The sequence below is a fragment of the Leuresthes tenuis genome, unplaced genomic scaffold (genome assembly GCF_036924035.1).
Source record: "Leuresthes tenuis unplaced genomic scaffold, fLeuTen1.0.hap1 SCAF_13, whole genome shotgun sequence".
In the NCBI taxonomy this organism is placed as follows: Eukaryota; Metazoa; Chordata; class Actinopteri; order Atheriniformes; family Atherinopsidae; genus Leuresthes; species Leuresthes tenuis.
In genome coordinates, this window is record NW_027325367.1 from 30,841,138 (window position 1) to 30,865,396 (window position 24,259).

General features: G+C 39.4%; 3 protein-coding genes across 5 annotated transcripts in view; 1 reads left to right on the forward strand and 2 right to left on the reverse strand.

Moving 5' to 3' along the window:
• The window catches only part of ankrd6b (ankyrin repeat domain 6b), a 77,654-nt gene extending 60,149 nt beyond the window's left edge, over positions 1-17,505 (forward strand). Inside the window, exons 13-17 of one of the 3 annotated variants that reach the window (XR_011907216.1) lie at positions 6,042-6,194; positions 9,931-10,044; positions 12,359-12,674; positions 14,990-17,014; positions 17,244-17,505. Coding sequence is in view for 2 of the 3 variants with exons in the window: in XM_072362727.1 (XP_072218828.1) it covers positions 6,042-6,194; positions 9,931-10,044; positions 12,359-12,674; positions 14,990-15,552 (1,146 nt within the window). In the remaining variant the exon portion in view is untranslated. Of the gene's footprint in view, positions 1-6,041; positions 6,195-9,930; positions 10,045-12,358; positions 12,675-14,989 lie in introns of all 3 variants that reach the window. The other 2 variants (XM_072362727.1, XM_072362728.1) reach the window with 2 other exon arrangements.
• A 488-nt stretch (positions 17,506-17,993) lies between these two features.
• On the reverse strand, positions 17,994-21,004 carry lyrm2 (LYR motif containing 2). Its single transcript, XM_072362730.1, has 3 exons — positions 20,898-21,004; positions 20,662-20,802; positions 17,994-18,335 (listed from the first exon to the last, which is right to left on the reverse strand). The coding sequence occupies exons 1-3, from the start codon at positions 20,940-20,942 to the stop codon at positions 18,255-18,257; spliced, it is 267 nt and encodes an 88-aa protein (XP_072218831.1). The 5' UTR covers positions 20,943-21,004; the 3' UTR covers positions 17,994-18,254.
• A 1,153-nt stretch (positions 21,005-22,157) lies between these two features.
• mdn1 (midasin AAA ATPase 1) overlaps positions 22,158-24,259 on the reverse strand; it is a 73,305-nt gene continuing 71,203 nt past the window's right edge. Inside the window, exons 101-102 of the mRNA XM_072362738.1 lie at positions 23,147-23,289; positions 22,158-23,064 (exon numbers count right to left, since the gene is read on the reverse strand). Of these exons, the coding sequence (XP_072218839.1) occupies positions 22,879-23,064; positions 23,147-23,289 (329 nt within the window). The 3' untranslated portion in view covers positions 22,158-22,878. The remainder of the gene's footprint in view (positions 23,065-23,146; positions 23,290-24,259) is intronic.

A 24,259-nucleotide genomic window follows, 5' to 3' on the forward strand; every position in this document is an offset into this window, starting at 1 on the left:
TGTAGGAAGTTTAAACCCAGTCCTCCCTCAGTACTGATAGGGAATGTCAGAACACTAGCAAATAATATGGATGAGCTTGGCGCGCTCAGGAGGACACAGAAGGAATATCAGAAATGCAGTACAATGCGTTTCACTGAGACATGGCTACATGAGCTTATGTCAGATGTCTCTCTCTAAGCTGCTTCAAACCATACAAGTGGACAAAGATAGGAGTTGTGTGTAAATTGAATTCATTAAATGAAAATTAAATTTTATTAAAAGAAAGAAAGGAGGAAGGATCTAAATTCAGTTTTCTTTATATAGCACTACATCCCAACAGATGTCACCTCAAGGCACTTCAAAGATACTGTCTAATTCAAGCTAATTACAATCCAGTTCATTATAGTACAATCATAATCCAGTCAAATTAATCCTTATCAAGGCGTCTTGATGAGAACAGATGGAAAGCAGATGCAAGTGCAGGAGCTGAACCAGACTCTGCCCCAGGCTTCCTGGAAAACCTGCTCAACACCGCCTAAGACCCAGAAACCAGACACCACAGCCAAGCACGATCATGACTAAATCAAGTTGTAAAGATACTTCAAAAGCTGTACTTGACGATACATCAGTACCAATTGTAGGAAACATTCTATGAATAATTTTCTTCTATCAATGATGAATAATAAGCAGTTTTAGCTTTGCAAAGGGCTTTCTTATGTGTTATTAAATATTGCATACTAACTGATACTCTTCTAGATTATTTTCTTCCTAGCTTTCTTGACTATACTAAATTATTACAAATTACTCATTTAGATTACCCACTTCTTTAGAAGGCCAAAATTGGTCAATGTTGTACGCATTGAAGCCAAAGTGTTGTCAACAAGACAATCAAGTTGTGTGGGAGTAAACTTAAGGTAGCTGTCCTTTGTTATATGAGCACATGGTAGTGAAGAAAATGCTAATGGAACGATTCTTTAAATTTGGTTACAGCATTGTCTGATAGACACCTACTGTAAATAAATTTCTTCTCTGATGTTGTAATGTCATGTAAAGTCAAAGGTTATCAAAAAATGGTCAAATATTACAGGGTTATGAAGAAACACTGTTTATTGTTGACCCTCATAATCAGCACAAGATCAAGGGTACGATGAAGACAGTCAATAGGTCTGTGTAGACTTTGAGAAAATCTAATTTAATTTACTAATAATATAGAATTAAAGGTATTATTTAGGCTGTCATTGATGGGGTTTTTCGTTCTTACTAACGAAGTCCCACCTTAAACAGAAAGAACCACACAAGAGATCAATATAAAGTTCAGCTTTTGCAAAAGGGGAGAGCCGTCGCTGCTTCAGCCACAGGTGTATGTGTCTAAGCAACCTACAACAATCTCCAACTCCCTCATTGCAGCAGCCTGGTTTTATTCAGAGATAAGAAAGGGGGAAGAGCTTTACAAAACAAAGGGTTTCATAGAAAAATCAGAACGTCGGTCGTTTACGTATGCATCTCCAAATGGAGGCAAATCTGCCAATTAGAGTGTGAGACCTTGACGACAATCATACAAAGAGATACATCAATAAACTACTGTGAATCAGCCATTGTTGGTTTGTAGTGTGAACTCGGGTGAACTCGGTTGACCTCTGGAAGACTCCGTCCTGAGGCATCTCTCTTTGTTCACAAGCACCCTCATTTCCTCGCCACATGATTGGAACTAAATGCAGTATATGTCATATAGGACGTGTATAGTAAAGCGTAAGAAATGCAGTTAAAGCATAGCAATACAATTAAAGGCACAGTAAGGTAGTTGTAACACAGGGTATATCATGAGATAAATGTTAAAAACCCTAACAGTCATTTTTCACCCACAACAAGCATAACATCAAGCACTCAGCACTAACTGAGATATAGAAAAAATAGTGCTGTCAAAGTTAACGCGTTAATTTGGGTGATTCATTTTAACATTTAATGCATTAAAAACTTTACGCAATTAACACGGTTTTGTTTACTTCCGGTGGCGGCTGACCCATAACCTTTGGTCATGTGCACGGGCAAACCTGCCAGACAGTTATCCTAACTAAAGGAGAATCTATGGCGGAAAGATGGACAAGAACAGACTTTTAGGGGGAAAGTTTCCTTTTAAAAAGTTCAAACCAAGACAATTTACACAGTTTGCAAAGCCGAATTTAACATTTAACATGCTTGAGCAAGCAAAGCACATCACTCTCACAGGTGACCACTGGACATCTGTCAACAACGATAATTTTTTGGGCGTCACAGCACATTTCAGTGATCAAGACTAGACTCTGCAGTCGTTTGCACTTACTGTGAGTAAAACCAAGGAACAACATTATGCCGAAGCATGTGCTAACCATTTTCTGGATGTTGCAAATTAATGGGAAATCAAGGAGACTCAGCTGCTGCGAGGCTACTTCCATTTGAACACCTGGCTTGCATGGCCCACTGTCAGCAAAGAAAGGTCACAGTCTCACAGTGGATTTGAAAGTGTTCTGGCCAAATGTCACAAGATTGTCGTGCACTTTAAGCATAGTCCATCTAACGCTCAGGAATTAAACAAACAGCAAGTTGCACACGGACTTAAACAAGAATCACTTGGTCAGGACGTTGCAACAAGATGGAATTCTACGCTGGAGATGGTAAAGAGGATCCACAGAAACAAATCTCCACTGACCACATTGGCGCAGCAAAAGAGCAAGGTTGCCATGTTGACTGACCAGGAGTTTGCCAAACTGCAAAAGCTGGAGGAACTTGTTGAACCTTGCAGGTAAGTTATTAATTTCTTGTTTCTCCTCCCTTCTTTCTCCCTATCTCCTGTCTACAGTTTATGTGTACCATTTTCTCTCTGACATGTACTGACATACTTTGCCTCTATGACACTGACGCTATGTTCTCCAAGCAGAAGTTTAATTTTCTCCTGATCAGAAATGGTATCAAAATCTTATTTATCTTTCATTTTTTAAAAGAATTTAGTTGTAATTTCTTCATATGCCTCACAGTGTAATAGGAAGTGTTGCTCTGTCTCTTCTGTCTGCGTGGACAGAGCTGACACAGCCGCTCCTCTCTGGGCAGCCTCTGTGTCGGCCTCTCTCTAAGGCCAGGCTGTGGTTGCTGCGTCTGTACATAGTCAACGTTTTCCTCAGTCTGGGGTCGCTTACAGAGAGTCTGTTTAGGGCCAAATAGGGTTGGAGTTTGCTTTGGGTTTTGGTTGCAGATGTCCAATAGTTGATGTAATTGTGTTTTTCTTTAGTTATAATTTGGTGGGATCGTCTTTGGTGGTCTCTCTCTCTCTTTCTCTCTCTCTCTCTCTCTCTCTCCATCTCCTGTGTGTGTGTATATGTTGTCGTTTTCTCCCCCTCTCTCGCTCCTTCTCCTGTGTGTGTGAGTGTGTGTGTTGTCGTTTTCTGTCTCTTTCACCTGTGTGTATGTGTGTGTGCTGGTCTCTCTGTCCATCTCCTGTGTTTGTGTGTGTGTGCTGGTCTCTCTGTCCATCTCCTGTGTGTGTGTGTGTGTGTGTGCTGGTCTCTCTGTCCATCTCCTGTGTTTGTGTGTGTGTGCTGGTCTCTCTGTCCATCTCCTGTGTGTGTGTGTGTGTGCTGGTCTCTCTGTCCATCTCCTGTGTGTGTGTGTGTGTGTGCGTGCACTGGTTCTCTGTGTTGTAAATAAAGATTTACTGAAATGTTTAACACCTTGTGCTTTCCATTGCAGATATGTGACTGAACTGCTGGGGGGAAAGCACTATGTCTTCTGTTCAGTGGTCTTGCCAGCCTTACGCCACTTGTTCAGAGCCCACAGACGATGATCCAGTTTAGGTTCTGAGGTTCAAGAAGGCCTTTACCACAGACCTAGCTCAACGGAACCTCAAATGGCTGAAGATCACTACTGCCCTTAACCAAAGGTTCAAAGACCTTAAGTGCCTTCCAAAAATTAAACTAGTGAGGTGTGAGCTTCAGCGCGTGACCTGAGGATGAGAGAGACACGTGCACAACGACCACCTGCTGAGACATCAGAGGAGCCTTCACCAAAGAAGAGGAGGACGTCCATCTTGCTGGGTTCTTCTGATTCAGACACAGATGACGAGGAGGAGTCCATAGAGCATTGTCTGGATCGCTACAAAGCAGAACCAAAAATGGACATAGAGGGGTGTCCACTACAATGATGGTCAAAGAGAGGGAGCACATGCCAGGCTGGCACCCATTACACTCAAGTACCTGTCAACCCCTGCGACCACAGTGCCTTGTGAGAGGTTGTTCTCACTCTCAGGCCACATCATACAAAAGAAGCAAGCTTCTTTGTCCCCTGATAACGTACACAAACTGGTCAGCCTCAGTGTAAAGAAGGACTAAGTAAATTATGTCTACAGAGTGAACTTTCAACAGTATCTTTCCTAAATTTTTTTGTATTTGCACTGTACATACGTGCACTTTAAGCCATTAAAATAGTTTTTGAATTGAAATATACTTTCTCTGTGTTTATTCTACATTAATTTGACGATTTTACATAAATAAATATTAGGGCTATCAATCAATTAAAAATTGAATTAATCGCACAAATTTCTGTATTTAATCGCGATTAATTTATCAATAAATTAATTGCATTTTTCTACTTAAGACTGAAGCTTATAATGATTAATCGCAATTAATTACAGACATTTGTGTGATTAATTAGTTCATTCTTTTAATCGATTGACAGCCCTAATTAAAAAAAAAAAAAAGAAAAAACTGAGAATAAACTGGAAACTCAGAATAAGGAATAAATACACAACAACAAACAGAAGAGGTTTTTGGGATTTCCGCTCCGAGTGAGAAAAACTGAGGGTCAGACGTTCAAAAGAGCTAAAGCTAATCTTGGATCGAGGACTGATTTAGTAACCATGATTTGAAAATACCTGCCTCTCCTCCTCCTCTTCTGCCTGTGATTCAAGGAACGTGAACATTTAAATAGTCAGAAGGAGTTGATTCATTAATGCTAACATGATCCCCTGTTGCAGCCAGGTTTCTGTAAAACAAAATATATCAACATGATGATCACATATCAAGTCATTACTAACCGATACTTGGACCGGTGACATCTACTATTCAGAAAACCACATTTAATAGTTTTATTTTTTTGTTCAGTTATATTTTTTTGTTTTCATTTTTTTTACAGGTTTTACAGGATTTGCTCCTCTTGATTTATTGAATTTGGGTGGTCATTGTCGGGTTTTGGGGGCTAGCAGCAGGTGGGAAGTTGCAGAGAAGTGTGTAACACTGCAACTGTGGCTCATTATTTTGGATGATTAATAAAGTCATCCATATTTCTAGAGTAGAGAACTGCACTTCAAAAGTGACATGGAAGCCATTTCTCCACAATCATCTTTTGTTTAGTTTTTGTTCAAAATTCAATTCAATTCAATTCAATTCAATTCAATTTTATTTATATAGCGCCAGATTACAACAATTGTCATCTCAAGGCACTTAAGTAATATAGTCCAATTCAAGCCAATTGGAATTCAATTCATTGTAATCATAATCCAATTAATTCATATAGAGCTAATTCAAAAAATTAATATCCTAGCTAAGGAAACCAACAGATTGCACCGAAATGTGTCTTCAGTCCAATCTCCCGTCCTGAGCGTGCCTGTGGCAACTGTGGAAAGGAACGACTCCCTTTTAACAGGAAGAAACCTCTGGCAGAACCAGACTCAGGAAGGGTGGCCATCCGCCTCGACCAGCTGGGGTTTGAGAAGACAGAAAAGAGGGAAAAGAGGGGGGAAAAACACCATAACGCCATTCAAAGGATATCTGTTGGAACAGGGAAACATAGGTTAATAACCACAATAATGTCACATGTTGATTGTTCCTACACCACACGTTAGCTTAATTCTATTCAGTTAAATTCAATTCAATTCAGTTTTAAACAGTACCAAACAGACACTGATAAACATACATGCAATCACTTCTATAGTTAATTTAGAATCATCAGTGAACCTAACAAGCATTACTGCAGGAGAGAGTTGAGCTCGGTGAAAATCCTGCAATCACAGTAAATAATCTATGTTTGTTTTTCAGGCTCCTCTGAACGGCTGCCGTTGTGAACCTCTCATCAATAAACTGGAAAACCAGTTAGAGGCTACAAAAGAGGAGATGAAGACTGAAATCCACACTGTCCAAGATCTGATGAACAATAAGATAGGACAGCTGGACCGCAAGAACAAACACCAGGTAAGATGCAAACTGGCCATTCTTTGCTTTCTTTAGTGACTTATCCCATGGTTTTCCATTACTTTAAAGACCAGTACACTGTACAAAAGTTACAGTAGATAACCGTTAATAATCTCAGATGGCTCTTCCCTTGTTATAATTGTGGAGGAGTAGAGACTTAAAATCCTTATCATTTATGATTCTGGGCATCACACACTCTAACCTGCAGGAGAACTTTTGAGGACATCCAGTCTTGAGACTATTCACAACAGTCTTGAATGTTTTTCACTTGTGAACAATCTTTCACACCATAGAATAATGGATTATATTTCTTTTTTTTAATAACCTTATAACCTTTCTCAATTTGATGGGCAACAAAAATCACTTCTAAAAGCTCATTGAGGGTGTCTTTCCTCTATTATCCTGTGTTAGCATACACCAGAATACTCCAGACCAGCAAACTGCCAAAACATCTACTTTTAAAGATGTCACACCTGCTGATGATCACTTCATCAAGTGCATTTGACTAGTGGCACCTAGCTTTTACTTAACTTTATAAAGGTTATATTTACCTAATGTCAAAACCTTGTAAGGACCAGATATTTGTATGTCCTAATAAGTCAAACATAAGAGTGTGTGTACTTTCTTTGTTACATGACTGTATATACTAATGTTTAAGTCAAACTTATCCAGTTGAGGCACCAATGAATAATCAGAACTGATTATTAACTTTATTCTGTTTTGTTCAGCTATGTCATTTTTCTTTTTTTGGTATATTGTAACTAGGGCTGTCATAGTTAACGTGTTAATCGCCATGTGATTAAATAGAAAAATGAACCGTTTTGAATCTGTTGTTTCTAATGACTGCAGTTTTTCATTCATTTAACTGTCATTAGGCCCTGTTCTGTTTGTCGACTACCACCTCTTCGTGTTTAAGACCACATTGTTGTGGCATTTTATGTGCTGTATTTTTTAAATAGACATGTTAAGTGAGTTTACAATGCACTTTTTTATTTGTCTTTATTTGATTTTAACTCTATTTTTATCATAGAGATTAATTGCGATTAAAAATGTTTGACAGCCCTAATTGTAACACAGAAATTTGACTTTTTGTTTTCCTGCTTGAAAGGCTATATGACTTCCCTTTCGTAATTCTCAGTCCTGTGTTTTAGATCAGGTTCAACGTAATTTTTTTTTTCTTATTTTGACTAAATGGCTTGAATTTGTGGTCCTTTGTCCTTTGTTGTTTTTTTTTGTGACAGGCTGCAACATGTGCAGATGTTTTATTGCATAATTTACATTGAGAAACACTCACATGCATACTATATACCGTATTTTTCGTCACATTTGCTTCAACACACAAGCAGACTTCTACCGGAGTGGTACGAGACAGAACGACAGCGAGAAAGACGGCCATTTTGAGCGCAAGACAGTTTGTGAGACACCCTCATTATGGAAAACAAACGTAGAAATGCATATGATGCAGCTTTTAAGTTAAAGGCAGTCAATTTAGCAATAAACGAAGGAAATAGAACCGCTGCACGTAACCTTGGAATCAACGAGTCAATGGTGAGACGTTGGAGACGCCAGCAGGAAGAATTGTCTCAATGCAAAAAGTAAAAAAAAGCTTTCAGAGGTCACAAAAGCAAATGGCCCGAACTTGAAGACGTTCTCGAAGATTGGGTGAACACACAAAGAACAGACGGCCGAGGTGTTTCCACCGTGCAGATCCGACTGAAGGCCAAAGCAGTCGCCACCGAAATGAAAATTGAACATTTTAGAGGTGGACCATCCTGGTGTTTCCGATTTATGAAGCGAAAGGGACTGTCCATCAGGGCGCGGACGACTGTGTGCCAGCAACTCCCTCCCGACTACCAGGAAAAAATAACAAACTTTGGCGAATTCACACAAAGAAAGATAGAGGAATACTCCATCGGACCGGACCAGATCATAAATATGGATGAAGTGCCATTAACATTTGACCTGCCTCTCACTAGGACTGTTAACAAGAAAGGTGAATCGTCCGTCACGTTGAGAACCACTGGACACGAGCGAACAAATTTCACTTGTGTTCTTGGCTGCACAGCATCTGGAGTGAAGCTTCCGCCAATGGTGATTTTTAAGAGGACTACAATGCCAAAAGAAAAGATCCCAAACGGCATCTCCTTTAAAGTCAACAAGAAAGGGTGGATGATGGAAAGCGTAATGAAGGAGTGGCTGAATGAGTGCTACGTCAAACGCCCTGGAGGATACTTTCGGCAAAAAAAAGCTTTGCTAGTTTTGGACAGTATGAGGGCGCATATAACAGATTCGGTTAAAGCAGCCATCAAGAGCACAAACTCTGTTCCAGCTTTGATTCCTTGGGGCACAACGAAGCATCTGCAGCCACTCGACATCAGTGTCAATCGTGCGTTCAAAGTGGCACTACGCGTTCAGTGGGAGGCGTGGATGACGAAGGGTGATAAATCGTTCACCAAAACAGGTCGCATGAGAAAAGCCACCTTCACACAAGTTTGCGAGTGGATCCTGATGGCGTGGAGGAGTGTAAAAAAATCCACAATCACCAACGGGTTCAGAAAGGCTGGACTGCTGCGTGATGGAGAGGAGGACGCCGCCACACCTGAGGCCTTTCAGAGGCTGTTCGATTCCGACAGTGACGAAGAGGAGTTCGTTGGTTTTGAGAGCGACATCGAAAGAGAGGGGAGAGTGGCTGACGAAGCCCTGAACCTATTTGTTTCCGACACTGAAGATGAGGAATTTTGTGGTTTTAGTATGGAGGAAGAAGACGAAGATGAGGATTAATGACCTGACTTTTCTGGTTACAGCCGTGTACTTCACCAAAGATGAAGAGGAGGGTTACCGTAATAACTTTTCTGGTAGGCTGATAACCGTTTTTTTTTTAAGCAGCCGTGTTACTGCAATTTTAGGTTTACTGTCGTGTTACAGGCACTTTATTTGTTGATGATGTTGATGAAGAGGAGGATTACGGTAATAACTTTTCTGGTAGGCTGATAACCGTATATTTTAAGCAGCTGTGTTACTGCAATTTAGACTTACTGTCGTGTTACAGTGTTACTTTATTTGTTGTTGTAGCTTTATATGTTCTGTAGCTTCTGTAGCTACTATTGCACTAAATGGTTGAAAACGTTATGCAACTTGTGTTGAAATGTTAAGAAGCTTCCCCAAACAGTTGCCTCTTTCCCAACAATCCCCTCTGTGCACGAACCATATGGTAATTAAACATAAAAAACCTGCGGCTTATAGTCAGGTGCGGCTTGTATATGTACAAATAATGCAATTTAGCTTCTGCGGCTTATATTCAGGTGCGGCTAATAGTCCGGAAAGTACGGTACTCATAGCGATTCAAATGAAAGTCTCTATGAGAGTGCACAAAGTTGTTCGTGCGTGTACTCTTAACATCAAATCAAAACAACAGGAAAAGCAGGTGAAAATGAAGGTGAAGGCTGGAATGGAAGGAGAACAATCTAAACAAATGAGGGACCATTGTATATTATATTACTCCATGTATATATATATATATATATATATATATATATATATATATATATATATATATATATATATATATATATACATGAAAATAGAAAAAGAATAAGTAAGCTCCCCTTTTAATCTACCTGCACATTGAATGAGAGAAAAACTGTGTGTGCAAGACAGTACACAGAAAGTTTTGCTGAAGAAACAAGGGAAAATAAGACAACATATTTTACATTTGTAATCTCATTCTGATCATCAGCTCCGAGCTCTTGATAAGATGACAGTGGAGAGGGTGTCTGCAGAGAGGAGTGAGTGTCTGCAGAGGATCGAGCATTGGGCCCTGCAGGAGCGACTGGAGACAGAGAAGAGACAGGTAACACCAGTAACAGTCACCTTTGCAGCTCTCACTGTGGAAGTCTACTGGTTGCTGAACAATACTAAAAAGAGCTTTTTTTATATACAACTGTGGAAAAATACATTTTATTTTACATACAAATTATGAAGGGCTACACAGTGGCGTAGTGGTTCCATATTTAATGATACATCAGAAAAATAGAAGCATTTCAATAACACAGTTTACTGCCAACAGAATGAAATAGTAGTGCCTCAAATTAAAAGGCAGTCAGTTGATTATTTGGGTAAGTCAGTCTAGTCGGTAATCAAATCGCTGGGAGTAATAAAGTACCTTAAATACTGTGAATAACATGTGAATTAAATTATGTTTAACTTGCTGAATGTAATTGCAACATTGAATAGATTATATATTATTGACTATAAAATAAAAACTTCATCTGTAGATATGCTAGTGTCTCTAGCTGAAAGATAACTAATGAAAGATTCTCCTCTCTGAATCTGTTTGTGGCATAATCACTACAGGTGTTACAGGTGCAGAAAGCAGAGTGGAAAGTGTCAGAGGAGTGTGTGAAACTGTTAAAGGTCATGTGATGCAGCAATCATCACCATTGGAGGCCGACCAATGCCAGTCTCAATACTCAATACAACTGCCACTCTCAGTTTAGGCGCTCATCCAGGTGCTGAGATTTTGCAACATGCTCCATTATGGAGTCCAACTGTCAACCATCAGACCTTTGCAGCTTATCAAGAATGCAGCTTTAAGCCTTTCCATTTCCAAAAAAACAGCCCACACTACAATGAAGGCAACTGCTGCTTGTTACCTTTAGGCCACAAGTAACCTTAACAAACTTTGACTAATTGGCTTCTTTGCTTTTACTCATTAATCCATCTCATCACTCATTGGCAAGGCAAGGCAAGGCAAGGCAAGGCAAGGCAAGGCAAGGCAAGGTTTATTTGTACAGCACAATTCAACGACAAGGTGATTCAAAGTGCTTTATAGAGACATTAAAACAGAAGAAATAAAAAGCATGATTTAAAATTTAAATAAAAGAAAGAAATAAGAACAATAGATAAAATCAGAATAAAATTATGAATATGAAAGATAAAATCAGGAGTTAAAATATTATTCTGTTTTGAAACTCAAGTTTATTTGGAGCTTTATTCAAATGCAGCTGAAAATAGATGTTTTCAACCTGGACTTAAATTAAGTGTTTTAGCCGATCTGAGGCTTTCTGGGAGTTTGTTCCAGACATGTGGAGCATAGAAGCTGAATGCAGCTTCTCCATGCCTGGTTCTGACTCTGGGAACTGATAAAAAAAACAGATCCAGATGACCTGAGGGGTCTGGAAGGTTCATAGTGGGTCATGAGGTCACTGATGTATTTTGGTCCTTGACCATTCAGAGCTTTATAGACCAGCATCAGAACTTTAAAATAAGGACTCGAGCAGCTGAGTTCTGGATGAGCTGCAGTTGTGTAATTGACTTTTTAGGTAGACCTGTAAAAATGCTGTTACACTAATCAAGTCTACTAAAGATTAATGCATGGACTAGTTTTTCCAGGTCCTGCTGAGACATCAGATCTTTTAACCTTGATATATTATTAAGGTGATATTAGGCTGACTTTGTTATTGCCTTTATGTGTTTTTCCAAATTTAGGTCTGAGTCCATCACTACACCCAGATTTCTGGCCTGGTTGGTAGTTTTTAAGTTTGTAGATTGAAGCTCTGTGGTGACCTGTAATCGTTTCTCTTTGGCTCCAAAGACAATTACCTCAGTTTTGTTTTTGTTTAGCTGGAGAAAATTGTGGCACATCCAGTCATTAATCTTCTCAATGCATTTACAAAGGGCCTGTACAGGGCCTCGGTCTCCTTGTGACATTGTAATATATATCTGCGTGTCATCTGCATAGCTATGGTAGTTTATTTATTTGTTTATAATTTGTTTTATAATCTGTGCCAGTGGGATCATGTAGATGTTAAACAGAAGATCCCAAGATCCCAAGGTCCTAAGATGGAACACTGGGGAACTCCACATGTGATTCTTGTCTGCTCAGATGTAAAGTTACCTATTGACACAAAGTACTTCCTGTTCTCTAAGTATGTTTTAAACCAGTTTAGTACAGTTCCAGAAAGACCCGCGCAGTTCTCCAGTCGTTTGAGTAATATATTGTAGTCAACTGTATCTCATAGACAAAGGTGTGTTATTGCTTCAATGACAGCGGTGTGTTATTACTTAAATCAGTTGCTCTTGTATTTTTTGTTTTAATGAACTTTCAGCTCCAAGCAAAAAACGTAATTTTACAGCAACTGTTGTGTGGTTGTGTACCCCTTAAGCAGGAATCTCTAGTCAGTGAGCTGAAGAGCTGGTGTCTGTCCAAACTGCAGAACGTGGAGGTCTGCCTCACTGGAGACCCTGTCATCACCAATGTTCATCACTCCTCCTCTGTAGCTGAAGGTCAAAATGAAGCTGACACCGCCAGCAACACTGTGCTGCCTCCTGAACAAGAGGGCAGCTCCCAATGTCTGGATGTCTTTAACAACCCAGCACTCCTAGAATGCAGCCAGGGGGAGCCCACCAGTGGGGATATCAGCAGGCCAGAGGCTGAAGCTGCCAGCCACTACTTTATAGTTAATATGGCAAGCTCTCCAGGTAAGGTCTCTAAACAAACGGTTCAAGCAAAGTTGAGGTGAAAAGCTGGCACAGACATTAAGTCGGTGCAATCTGTTGGTTGTCTTAGCTAGAAAATTGTTTTTGAAGTGGCTCTGTATGAATGAATTGGATCAATTTTGAAATTAATTAATTGGATTTGATTGGATTATGATTACAATGAATTGAACTCCAACTGGCTTCAATTGGACTATATTAGTTAAGTGCCTTGAGATGACATTTGTTGTAATTTGACGCTATATAAGTAAAACTGAATTGAATTTAATTGAAGTCACAAAGGCTTTTTAAATTTTTCAACAATTTAAGTCTTTCCATTTTCTGTGACCTGTTAATTAAGCATTATAGATAAAAATATATATATACATATATATATATATAAATATAGAAATCTATTTTCAAGACAAACTTTTACAGAAAAGCTAAAGATCGTGAGGAGAGGCCGGCCAACTCCAACGCTAGCTAACTTGTCTCAGCCCGGAAAAGGATTTGTTCACCACTTCCAGACCAGTGCCTACGAGCAGTACCACTGCTGCGAATGCCTGTTATTTGCAAGTGATCGACTTGGTATTTGGACTCACAGAGGGTTTACCAACTTGAGTTGTCTAACCACGACGAGGCATTTGTAGGCTGCAGTGCTTTTGAGAACATTTGGGGAAGCCAGAGTTGATCTCCAGCTCAACGAACAGGTGCGCAGAGAAGCGGAGCTCCACAATGAAAATGTGAAGAGAAATAGGGAAATATTGAGAAGACTGATAGATTGTTTCATATTTTTGGGTAAACAGGAACTTTCATTCAGGGTACACAATGAAAGTGTTGGATTCACAAACAGAGGGAACTATATGGAACTTCTTTCTTTTCTTGCTGAAAGCAATGCAGACTTGCACTAACAAAGTATTTTGTGGGGCTTCGGGGAGAATATACAATGATCTGATTAATGTTATTGGTGACGTGATGGGAGAAGAGATAAAAAAGGAGGTTCATAAAGCACCCTTTGTCGCTGTTATGGTGGGTGAGACGATCGATGTGAGTAACACAGCACAGCTCGAGGCAGGTGTCAAGGAACGGTTTGGAGGAATATACAGATACAGGCAGGCACGGCATACACGGAACACCATAACCAAGTGGCATGAATAGTGTACAGGAACATCTGTGCCGAGTATAGATTGGAAGTCCCAAAGTCAAAATGGGAGACACCACCACAGGTAGTGGAGAATGACAGAGCTAAGATCCAGTGGGACTTCCAGATCCAGACTGATAAGTAGGTGATGGCTAACCTACAAACTCCAGAAGAAGGCAGTAGTGATAGATGTAACAATTTACAGCAACATTGAGAAGAAGGAGCATGGGAAGCTTGAAAAACAACTGAAAAAGGGCTGAAGGAGGAAGTTGAAAAGATGAGGGAATTGAAGGTAGCAGTGGTACCAGTGCTATCCGCTGTGACACCCAAACTGGGAGAGTGGCTACAGCAGATCCCAGGAACATCAGTGATCTCTGCCCAGAAGAGCGCTGTTCTAGGAACAGCTACAATACTGCATAGAACCCTCAAGCACACTGACAGAGGACCCAAGCTTGAAGGAAGGGTACTGCCCACAAGAAGGGCGAGTGCAGAGTTTCTTTTTGTTTTTTACATCTGTTGGAACTGCAGCATCAAAGTCATTGAATCAAAGACACTAAACAAACTCATGAAATAAGCTGTTTCTGTTCTGGGGATTGCTCTGGAGCTCCTGGAGATGCTGTTTATGATTATTTTGCCACAAAACTAATTTCCCCTTTTCTGGGGTTAATAAAGTATTTTTCAGTTCAGTTAATTTCAAACCAATTCAGTTCTGTTCAATGAAATCCAGTTTGTTTAGAATTATTAATCAAAAACTGTGCACTGTGCATATCAAAACCTGTTATTTCTGAATAATCTTGAAGAATAATAATGCATCTGTTGTACTGTGTTTCATGGTCAATTATTACTGTGACACTGTAGCTTATTTCCACTTTTTTACTTCCATTTTCACCCAAAACACAAAACATCTTGCTTATCCAAATAATCCATAACTATGGACCAATCTGATGCTTATTACAGTCTCAAGTAATTGTGCGATTTCCTGTTCTTTAGTATTCTTTAGAAATAAAAATATATTTTTGTTATGGTAAATGTCTTTCTGTGGGAAATTTAAAGCTGGGACCAGAGGACACATTTTCTCATTAGAGTTTACTGAACAATGTTGCAAGAGAAAAATATGGAGAGTCTATCACTTCAGCAGGCTGGCTTATTCATGACTATTCATGCTTTATACTCTAAACAGATGGTGAAAAGGCTCATAAAGCTACCCCTTCAGTAGCAGCAAAGAGCCCACCGTCATCTGTCCAGGTGGTTCGACCTAAAGTGCATTCAGTCATCTCTGCAGACACTCACAGGATGAACCAGGACAAGCCCAGTTCGGGAAGAAACCATAGAGCAAGCAGCCCATCTCCTGCCACAGAGCACCGCTGCAGCAGCAAGACTGAAGTGGGACTCAAAGACAGGGACCAAAGCCGTGACAGAGGGAAGCACCATAAGAAACATTCCCAGGGCAGGACTAAAGTCAAAAGGGCTGCAGGGGTCAAGACTCTAGAGGTTTTTGGAGACCAGCCCAGTGGGCCTTCCTTTGTTCATGAGAGGGATAACATGCACACTCTGGAGGTGACCCAGTACTTCTTCGAGGCAGTGTCGACGCAGATGGAGCGCTGGTATGAAAGAAAGGTGCAGGAAGCTCGCTGGCAGGCTGATCAGAGGGCTCAGGCTGATAAAGCTGCTCTTATTGAGAGGATTGCCTATTTGGAGGATGAGCTACACATGCTGAAAACTAACCAACATAATGACATCTAACACACACTTAATTTGCTACTGCAAAAAAACTGCCAGAACTCATGTTAAGATTAGATTTGAACTCCTTTTGAACAGCCATGATGTAACCTGAGTCATGACAAAATAATTACTTTCCCCCTGAAAAGAGCAGCTGTTAAACAGATTGACTGCATTCATTATATCCAGTGTGGGATGGGAGGCTACCGAAAATGTTCAAACTTTTACATCACTGTCTTGTTGGTTCTCATGACAGCACTTGTCTGTCTAACCCTAACCCTAACCCTATATTGACATATATACATTCAGCTTGTCATCCACAGCATCTAAATGAACCTTCAAAAGTAAAACTACAGGAGACATCTAAACAAGGTTTGGAGTCCATCACACCAACCACAGAGTAGGATATCTATCCACATGATAAAATAAATCCAGCAAGACTTTAAATATTAATATGTGGAACATGATGTTGAACATTCTTCATAAATGATATCTATCCATTGATCCATTTTCATCCGCTTTCTGAGGTCAGGTCACAGAGGCAACAGGTTCAGGAGAGAACTGTGGATGTTATGAGGGAAAATAAGTTTTTTGTGTTGGTATTTCTACCCTGGAGTGACTGGTGTGAATGTAGATTGACACTGTATGTAAAAACCTTCAGCAGGCTTTTCATGCTATCATTAACAGATTTTGTTCTATGGTGTGGAAGTGTAGAGTATGTAAACCATAATTACATTTGTACTCTTGTTCAAGACTAAAGACTCTAAGGTGCACATTTTTTTTTCATTCAGTTAGGACCAAGAAAATACATTTAAATATTTCTGACATTCCTTAGACATCTATGAATCACCCAGGAGGCATGTTAATATTGAGTCTAAATAACCTCTTAGTGCAAAAGGAGTCAAAAGTCCACAGTAGGGGTAATAATGTAGGATTAATAAGACGTGAATGACTTTTTACACAAAATAACCAGCACACCTACACGCACAGTTGAGTTTAGCAGTTTAGCACGATTGAGCGATTTTATTTGACCATTGTACCTTTCCTAGTATACATGCACAGTAGTGAAATAAGAGATATTGACTTAGTGTAACCTCTTGCATAAATTAAGGAATTACCACATTTGGAAGATGTTAATTCTGCCTCTATTTTGTGTAAACAACAAACAAAAACACACACAATGACAATTTTATTTCATAGCTGAACAAACATAACGTAACAGTTTTATTAAAATGTTGTATTTTTCAGATGAAGTAGAAGAAAAAAATGTCTGTAATACTCAATGGTGAGGAAAAAAGAATGGAATCACCAAATAACTCGCATTTCTAAAATACCTGACTATAAGTCTAAATATGCAAATGCATCAGGAGTTAAAAGAGAGCACGTCGAAAGCTGATGGAGCCGTTACAGCTGGCTTAATAAATGATGAATAAATAGTGTTTAGTGGAAACAGTGGAACAATGTATTACATAACTGCTTCAAGAAGGTAAATTAACTTGAAGTGCAGCAAAAAATGTCAGTGTGTCTAAAATTGGGATCAAGATGGTTGTAAAAGGGAAAAAGTGTTAAGACAGAAAAGCAAAATGTCTTGAGGATACACACACATATATATATATATATACATATATACATGTGCATGTGTTTTAATGTATGCATGTGTGTATAATCAACATTCTCCAATCTTCAAATGTATGAATTTTTATCCATTTTTCCAGGGGTTGTATGTCTGATGCTGCAACACAATGGACAGTATGGAAGAAAAATGTCAAAACTCAGTCACTTCTAACTCTCTGTTGGAGATTATCGTGCATGCATGTATGTATTAATTCACTACAGATGTTGTCTTTAAATTACCTGAGTGATGATTTTGTAGATGACGCTGCAGTTTTTCATTAAAGCAAAGTGACACTCTGTAAATGCTTAAAACAACCTTGAGTTGACAGTCTTAATGGGCTGATTTTCTATCAAACAAAAACATTCAAAAAATTTACTTTGGAGCATGTGTGGGGCACCTAGGCCCATTTGACGTTAGTTGAGCACATATATGTAGGATTGATTCCATCCCAATCACATTATCTGGGTGTCACAGCCCAGTTTTGAAAAGCTCGATTTTGTACAATATCAGTTGGACCAACGTGTTTACAGGCATTAAAAAGTCCAGTTTTTCTTGGACTAACACAATACCTCTAGTGTCGTGTAAATGTATTTAGTGCCATTGTGTATTTATAAGTATGTGTCCATTCTTAAAACATATCAAGCCAAGTCCTTCCCAGTCATATGTAACTATTAAGGATAGTTCTGACAATTAAAGATTCATTTGTTGCATGAAGAAGGCTGATTTGTGCTGTATTACTACTGTTTGCGCTTTTATTCACAATAAGTTTGATTGATTGAGTTGATATGAATAATGCACTCTAATGATGATGCCAAGAAAACACATTTTGTATTAAAAAATACCATTGTCATTGTGTCTGGTTTCATTAGCTCATCTTTATGTTGTATACAGTGTGGCAAACAGGCTCATATAGCCTCACAGCTGGTCACCATCAACACAATTGTACCACATAAGATCCAGTATGATGTCTTTAAGTCATTATCATCCATCCATCACAACTGTGAGGGGTTTTCTGTCTCCAAAGTTGTTGTTGTACGAGTAGTCCACACAAAACTCATGGTAATTCACACTGAGAAAGAGTCCAAAACAGTCCTAAACAGACTTGATGTTGTTAACTTTTGGCCAATGCCAGAGACTTCTGCAGTGTCTCCAGATGGTTGGTGGCTTGAGTAAGCATCATGCGGATGGCATCCTAAGCAAAGGAGAGGGTTAGTATATTTGACATACCTGCAGACATGAATGAAATACATCAAATGTCTTTACTTTGTCTCTATCTTTTACACAATTACAAAATGCGAGGTTTACAACAGGAAGTATGGTAGGAAAGCTCTTGTAGAGTTGTTTTATTTTTTTTTATTTGTGCGTATGGCGCTATTTAAGGGCAAAAATTAAGACCACCTGGCGTTGGCTACATACTTGTCTCACAAGGATATAGCCATTCTGAAGTCAGCAACTGATCTAATCAATAAACCGGTAACCAAGTAGCCGGAAGCGATTAGTTGGCTTGTGCATTGTTCAAAATGTGCATTAGCATTGGAGAGGCTAACGACTGGCGTCTCTATGCTTGGATACTCCCTCTACTTTCTATAGTAGAGGATTGCTCTGGTCACGAGCATGCCAAAGCTAATTGAATTAGCACATCATCTTTTCCAAGAACTGGTCGATTGTTGACTACAATATTGCCACCTAGTGTTGACTCGACTGTTACTGCAGTCTCTGGCTCCCACTGTAAACTACAGTCTCTAATTTGACCTCACTGGGACTTCTTGGTAAGAATAAACAAAAATAATCAAACTTAATTCTTTATTCCAAAATATAGGTAATGCAGAGCAGGGGTTACATGTTTTTATTTTATAAAAAGTGCCTTTTGTTTGAACTTTTTACAGTGTGTTTTTACACAAGACCACCAACGGCTGCTGCAGTTACGGGTGAGGGCTGATCGCTGATCAGATCAGTAGCCAGGGGCAGGGCCAGAGGGGGGTAGCACTGGACCCTGAAATCTGATTGGACCCCCTAAAACCCCCAAATAATTGACATGTCACAGTAACGCACCTGATGACTGCTAGGTTCCACGTGTACAGTTGAGTTGTAATCCACCCTACTAGGAGAATAAGAATTACCAAAGAAGTAGAAGGCGCTGAATCTTGGAAAGATATCAATATTTTTGTTGTTTAACTTTGAACAAACCACAACAATCAAGGTGACATTAACCCTACATCTCATGATGTCAATAGATGATCGGCGTCCTTCCAAGGCACGCCCCATGTCAACATCTACATTTAACTCTCGGTGTCGCCAAGGTTTTCCAGATTTTACAAGTTGCTGTTGTTACACCAGTCAGCACTGCTTCCTGTGAGAGAAGCTTCTCAGTTTTAAAATGGATAAAAAGCCACCTCAGGACAACAATGACTGATGTCAGGTTAAATCACTCTGGAACTCTGAATGAGCTCTGAATATTTTGCAGAATCTCACCACAACCAAGAACTGATGCTGTTCTGAACCCTTAAAAGGTAGTTCATGTTAAAATGGTGTCATTGTTTGTTGTAAAATTGATGCCAAAGTGTTGGTCTGTTTCACATTTTGTAATTTTTTAAAATAAACTACGCAAATTGCATACGTAATTCTTATCTCCTGTGTGTTTAAGATGTACATGTGTAATATTTCAACATTTGCACACGCTTGCAGAATCGCATTCATTGTCATAGTCTGTGGGCCCCCTGAAAATAGCCTTGGCCACCCCAAGGATAAAACTCTAGCCCCGCCACTGTTGACAGTAGCTGGCTTCAGAATGGTATAACCTCCTGCGACATGTATGTAGCCACCGCTTGGTGCTAAATAGTCTTATTTTTAGCCCTTATACTGTGCCATAGGTGAACCCCTCTTCCTAAGAACGCATCTCTGGCGGGAGGCAATAAGAGGCGAGGCAGCTAACGAGGAAACTATTTCAGTGTTCTCTGGCTTGTTCATTTCAAAGCTATTATACATTCTATATTCATGTGGTATTTTCCTGTACCTGTTTTTTGTTGTTGGTTGCTAACAAAGTTAGTTTATTATTTTTTTTTAAAGACAGCTAGTTAGGAAACGACACAAAGGGTTTGGCAACTAGTGCAAAGGCGTTTAACAAAATGATAAGTGCTTGTTTCAAATTGGCATTTAAAAACGAGGTCCACTAAATATGACATACAAGAAATTACTCCATTGCTTGGCTGCAACTGCACTACATTATTTAAATTACATCCAGACTAGCGTTAAATTCGTTGGTGACGAGGTTGTATTTTAATTCTAATTCAGTTTAAAGTGTAGGATTAACGTGTCACGCCCCCCTCAAACGTCACGAGTGAAAGAGAAATCTTCAATCTTATAGCTCCTCCAGAAAGTCTCCTCTCTCCTCCAGTACACTTTAGGACTTGAGATGTTCATCAAACTGTTTTGCTGTGATCGATTTTCTAATCACAAGGAGGAGGACGAAGGACCAAGAAGAGGAGGGTGAAAACAGATGATCCATCAGTTCTGTTTACCTGATTTGTGGCGCTCTTATTTCTCTTGAACTCATCTCTGGCCCAGTCTCTCAGGTATTTCCTGTCTGTCTCGTCTGGTACCTGTCGGATGGTCCTCAACATGTTTCTGTAAATCCCCAAAACCTTCTGCCTCTGTAAAAACTGAGAGAAATACATAATTAGGACTAACATTCTAAACAGATTGCCGTAAGCTAAATCCGCCTACAGACGAGGCTTTAGTGGCTTCGTTTGTTTACCTGCTTAAAAGAAAGTGCTGTAACTGGTAACCTTGAAAGTGTCATCTCTGACACACTGTCACAAAACCTGACTACACTTACTGCTTTCCAAGCGGATGTTTTTGGGAGCGTTATTGTAGCCCATTTTGTGTTTGTCTCCCTCGCGTGGAGCGGAGGACTGCAACATCCGGGTATTGGATGCATGCATTAACAGCTATTGCTAATGATTAGCCCCTCTGATCCATTCTACCAAACTGGTGTCATTTCCGTCCTCAGGACGTTATATCTCTAAGTATGATGTAAAATAGCTTTATAAATCCATTGTATTATTGATTAAAATTTCCTGCATAGACGTGTGATAGACACTTGCTCAAACACAGCCATGCTCACGCACACACTTCTCTGTTACCCCGTTCTCATTCCTGATACTCAATGTTCATTACTGTTACCGAATCATTTTTTATTTAGACATACAGAAAATAAATTTGATTATGTTTGGTCTTTCATTTATTAAACTTATTGTTTAAAAAAAACACACTACTTAAAGATGGATAGAGTTTAGAGTTTCCTTTCTTAAAGGCAAAAATGACTTTGCATTTTTAGAAAAATACTACTTGCATGCAAATAAAGTTGATGTATTTGGCAGATGCCAAAGATCCAAAGCAGCTTACACTGGTAAGGTCTTGCCAAAGGACCCCTACTGGGAGGTAGCACCTTTTCATACAGTGGTGTCAGGATTTGAAGCTGTAGGTCACCTACATGAAAGGTGGCAATCTCACCACTACACTATCCTCCTTTAGAAGAAATATTTTTTCAGGGGGAAAATACATCACCTGCTTTTAAAATGATGAAGTGAAGTTTTGTTTTACCTGAAGATTTTGCCCTTAGACATCTTGTAAAAAATTAATTCAAATGGTCTGAGATTGACCAACACACATTTTGAACACCTAAATGTGTTATTATATTCTGTTTTTGAAAAGGATAAAAAAAAAAAGAAACACCCATTTGGTCCACTGGTTTGATCCACCACAGATTTCACATTCTGAGCCCTGAGGGAGGAGCGCTTTCTGAGTGGAAACTCTCAGGATGGAGTCCTGCAGCACAGCACCACGGTTTAAATATGCTTTTCATGTGGAGAGTTCAGAGATTATCTGTGAGCATGTAAATTAATATCAACTTTGCTTCTTTCTTTTGTGTTTAGAGGCTAAAAGCAGGCATCAGCTTTTAAAATGAAGAATATTAATATATTATAGATATTTTGGTTAAAAAAATTTATTGGCTTGGATTTCAAATATTTTTTGGAGTTAAAATGGTGAACAATCAACACTTAGTTTAGGAGGGAGGATTTGTCGTTTGTCAACTATGAAAATGTCTAACAAAGGCACAGACAGCTACATTTTAATTTCAAGATCATTCATGTCACAATCTAACTGATAGATACAACAAAGCTCTTAATGTCTGCTTATTGTCTGTTACAAAACACAAATACCGTTCTAAACAGACAGCGATGTAGGCCATCGCTGTCATACTGTGAACGGGAGATGAACAGAGGAGCTGACTTTAAATGGGTTCTGCAGGGCTCTTTACCCACTGTGCTTCAAATGTTTAAAAATCCTAACAGTTGGAACAGCACTCGATTAACATGCAATACTTTTCTCTTCAAGGCACATAGGAGTTCTTTCAGTCAGACTGTAGAAAGGGTTTCTTTACACAAAGCCCCGCCCTGCAGCTCTGTACATTTGTCTGTCTAAAACATCCACACAAATGGGAATTAGGGTAACAATACACACACCGCTTTATTTCTCATGTCAGACATACAAGATAACATTACATATGAAATTGATTTCCAATGATAAAGACAAAACAGTGAAGGCAGTGTTCAAACTCCCCCCAAATCAACAGTAAAAATAAGATGAAAGGCACATCTACAATCGCAAGGCCATATCTTTTCTTTTATGTCCAAGAGATAAAGTTGGGTGCCGTCCTTTTTTCCCTCAGCAGTCTATTGGTCAGCTGCCGTGACAAGTTCAAACCACTGTCTCAGTGCATCACTCAGGGTCTCTGGCAAGGCGTTGACATCTCGCATGATGACGTAGAAAGGGAAGGGGAACTCATCCATATAAGAGCGGATCTCTGGTAGTTCTCCTGGCCCTTTGAAAATGGGCACTTTGATGTCCAGGATGGAGTCCTGCAGCACAGCACCAGGGTTTAAATATGCTTTCCATGAGGAGAGTTTGAAAATGAAAATGGTCACGTTCTACTTCTCTTACCCGTGAGTTAGGGTTGTCCAAAACGATGAAGATTACAAAGATGTTTGCACTGCGTGCTTCTCGTACCGCTGCCATCACTCGCTCCTTCCCCTCCAAGAACAGCCCCCTGCCATCAGACACAATGACCAACAGCTGCGCCGTCTCTGTAGAGGAATGCCAAAGGTCAGACGGGAACAGCAAATACGAGCTAGGAAGTTTAAGCTTTTGCCATCTTTTTATAGAGTTGATCAAATTTTAGCTACAGTATATCATTGAGTGCAGACTTTTCTTTGATCCAGATGGCAGCAGCTTTAACGTTTGACTGTCAAACGGGTTCAGCAGATTTTTTAATGCAGCAAGCAGGGATCATCACAACATACAGCTCCTTCCACAATACACACAATTGATAATAATAATTAGCAGAGGTTTTAATGCATTAATAATCTTGTTTAATTTCTTACATAGATTATATAGAAAAACACAGTAGCGCAAAAGATCAGGACGCTAATAAACTTCCACAACAAGTGGGAAAAGTCCTGTTTTGCCTGTGTTTACATGCCCAGTAACTGGATATTTGACTAAATTAATTCATAACGGCACCTGTGTCACACCTCCAGGATGGGGAAAAGTTTGGACACCTTGTTTGGGTCAAACTAAAGGCCTGTTTGTTGGATAGCACATACACTCTGGGCCCTGACTCCATTTACTCTGTGGCACACATGAATGGCACCAAGAAAAACTACTTTTCAAGCAGTCACATTTATTAGCACTGATAAATTTACAAGTACTAAAATCTTTTTATACAACAACTCACTTCAAATGGAACTGCATCTTTGCAGCATTAGTTCTGTGTACTGGTCAGTAGAATGATTTAAAGTTTCTTTGGCACCAACCAAACTATTTGACGTATTGATGTATATGAAATAGATATTTAACATCTATGTCACCTCAGATGTAGGAAGGGAAGCAGAACTGGGACAGTTTGCTTTCCATGTGTTTGCTATCCAACTTTGTGAACAGGCCAGAATGACATAGGGAAGTTCTGAATTTGGCTTAATCAATTTGTATACAAAGACACAAAAATGATAAAATCCCAAATGTTTCCTTGTATAGAGACAGACAAACGTTCAGCTG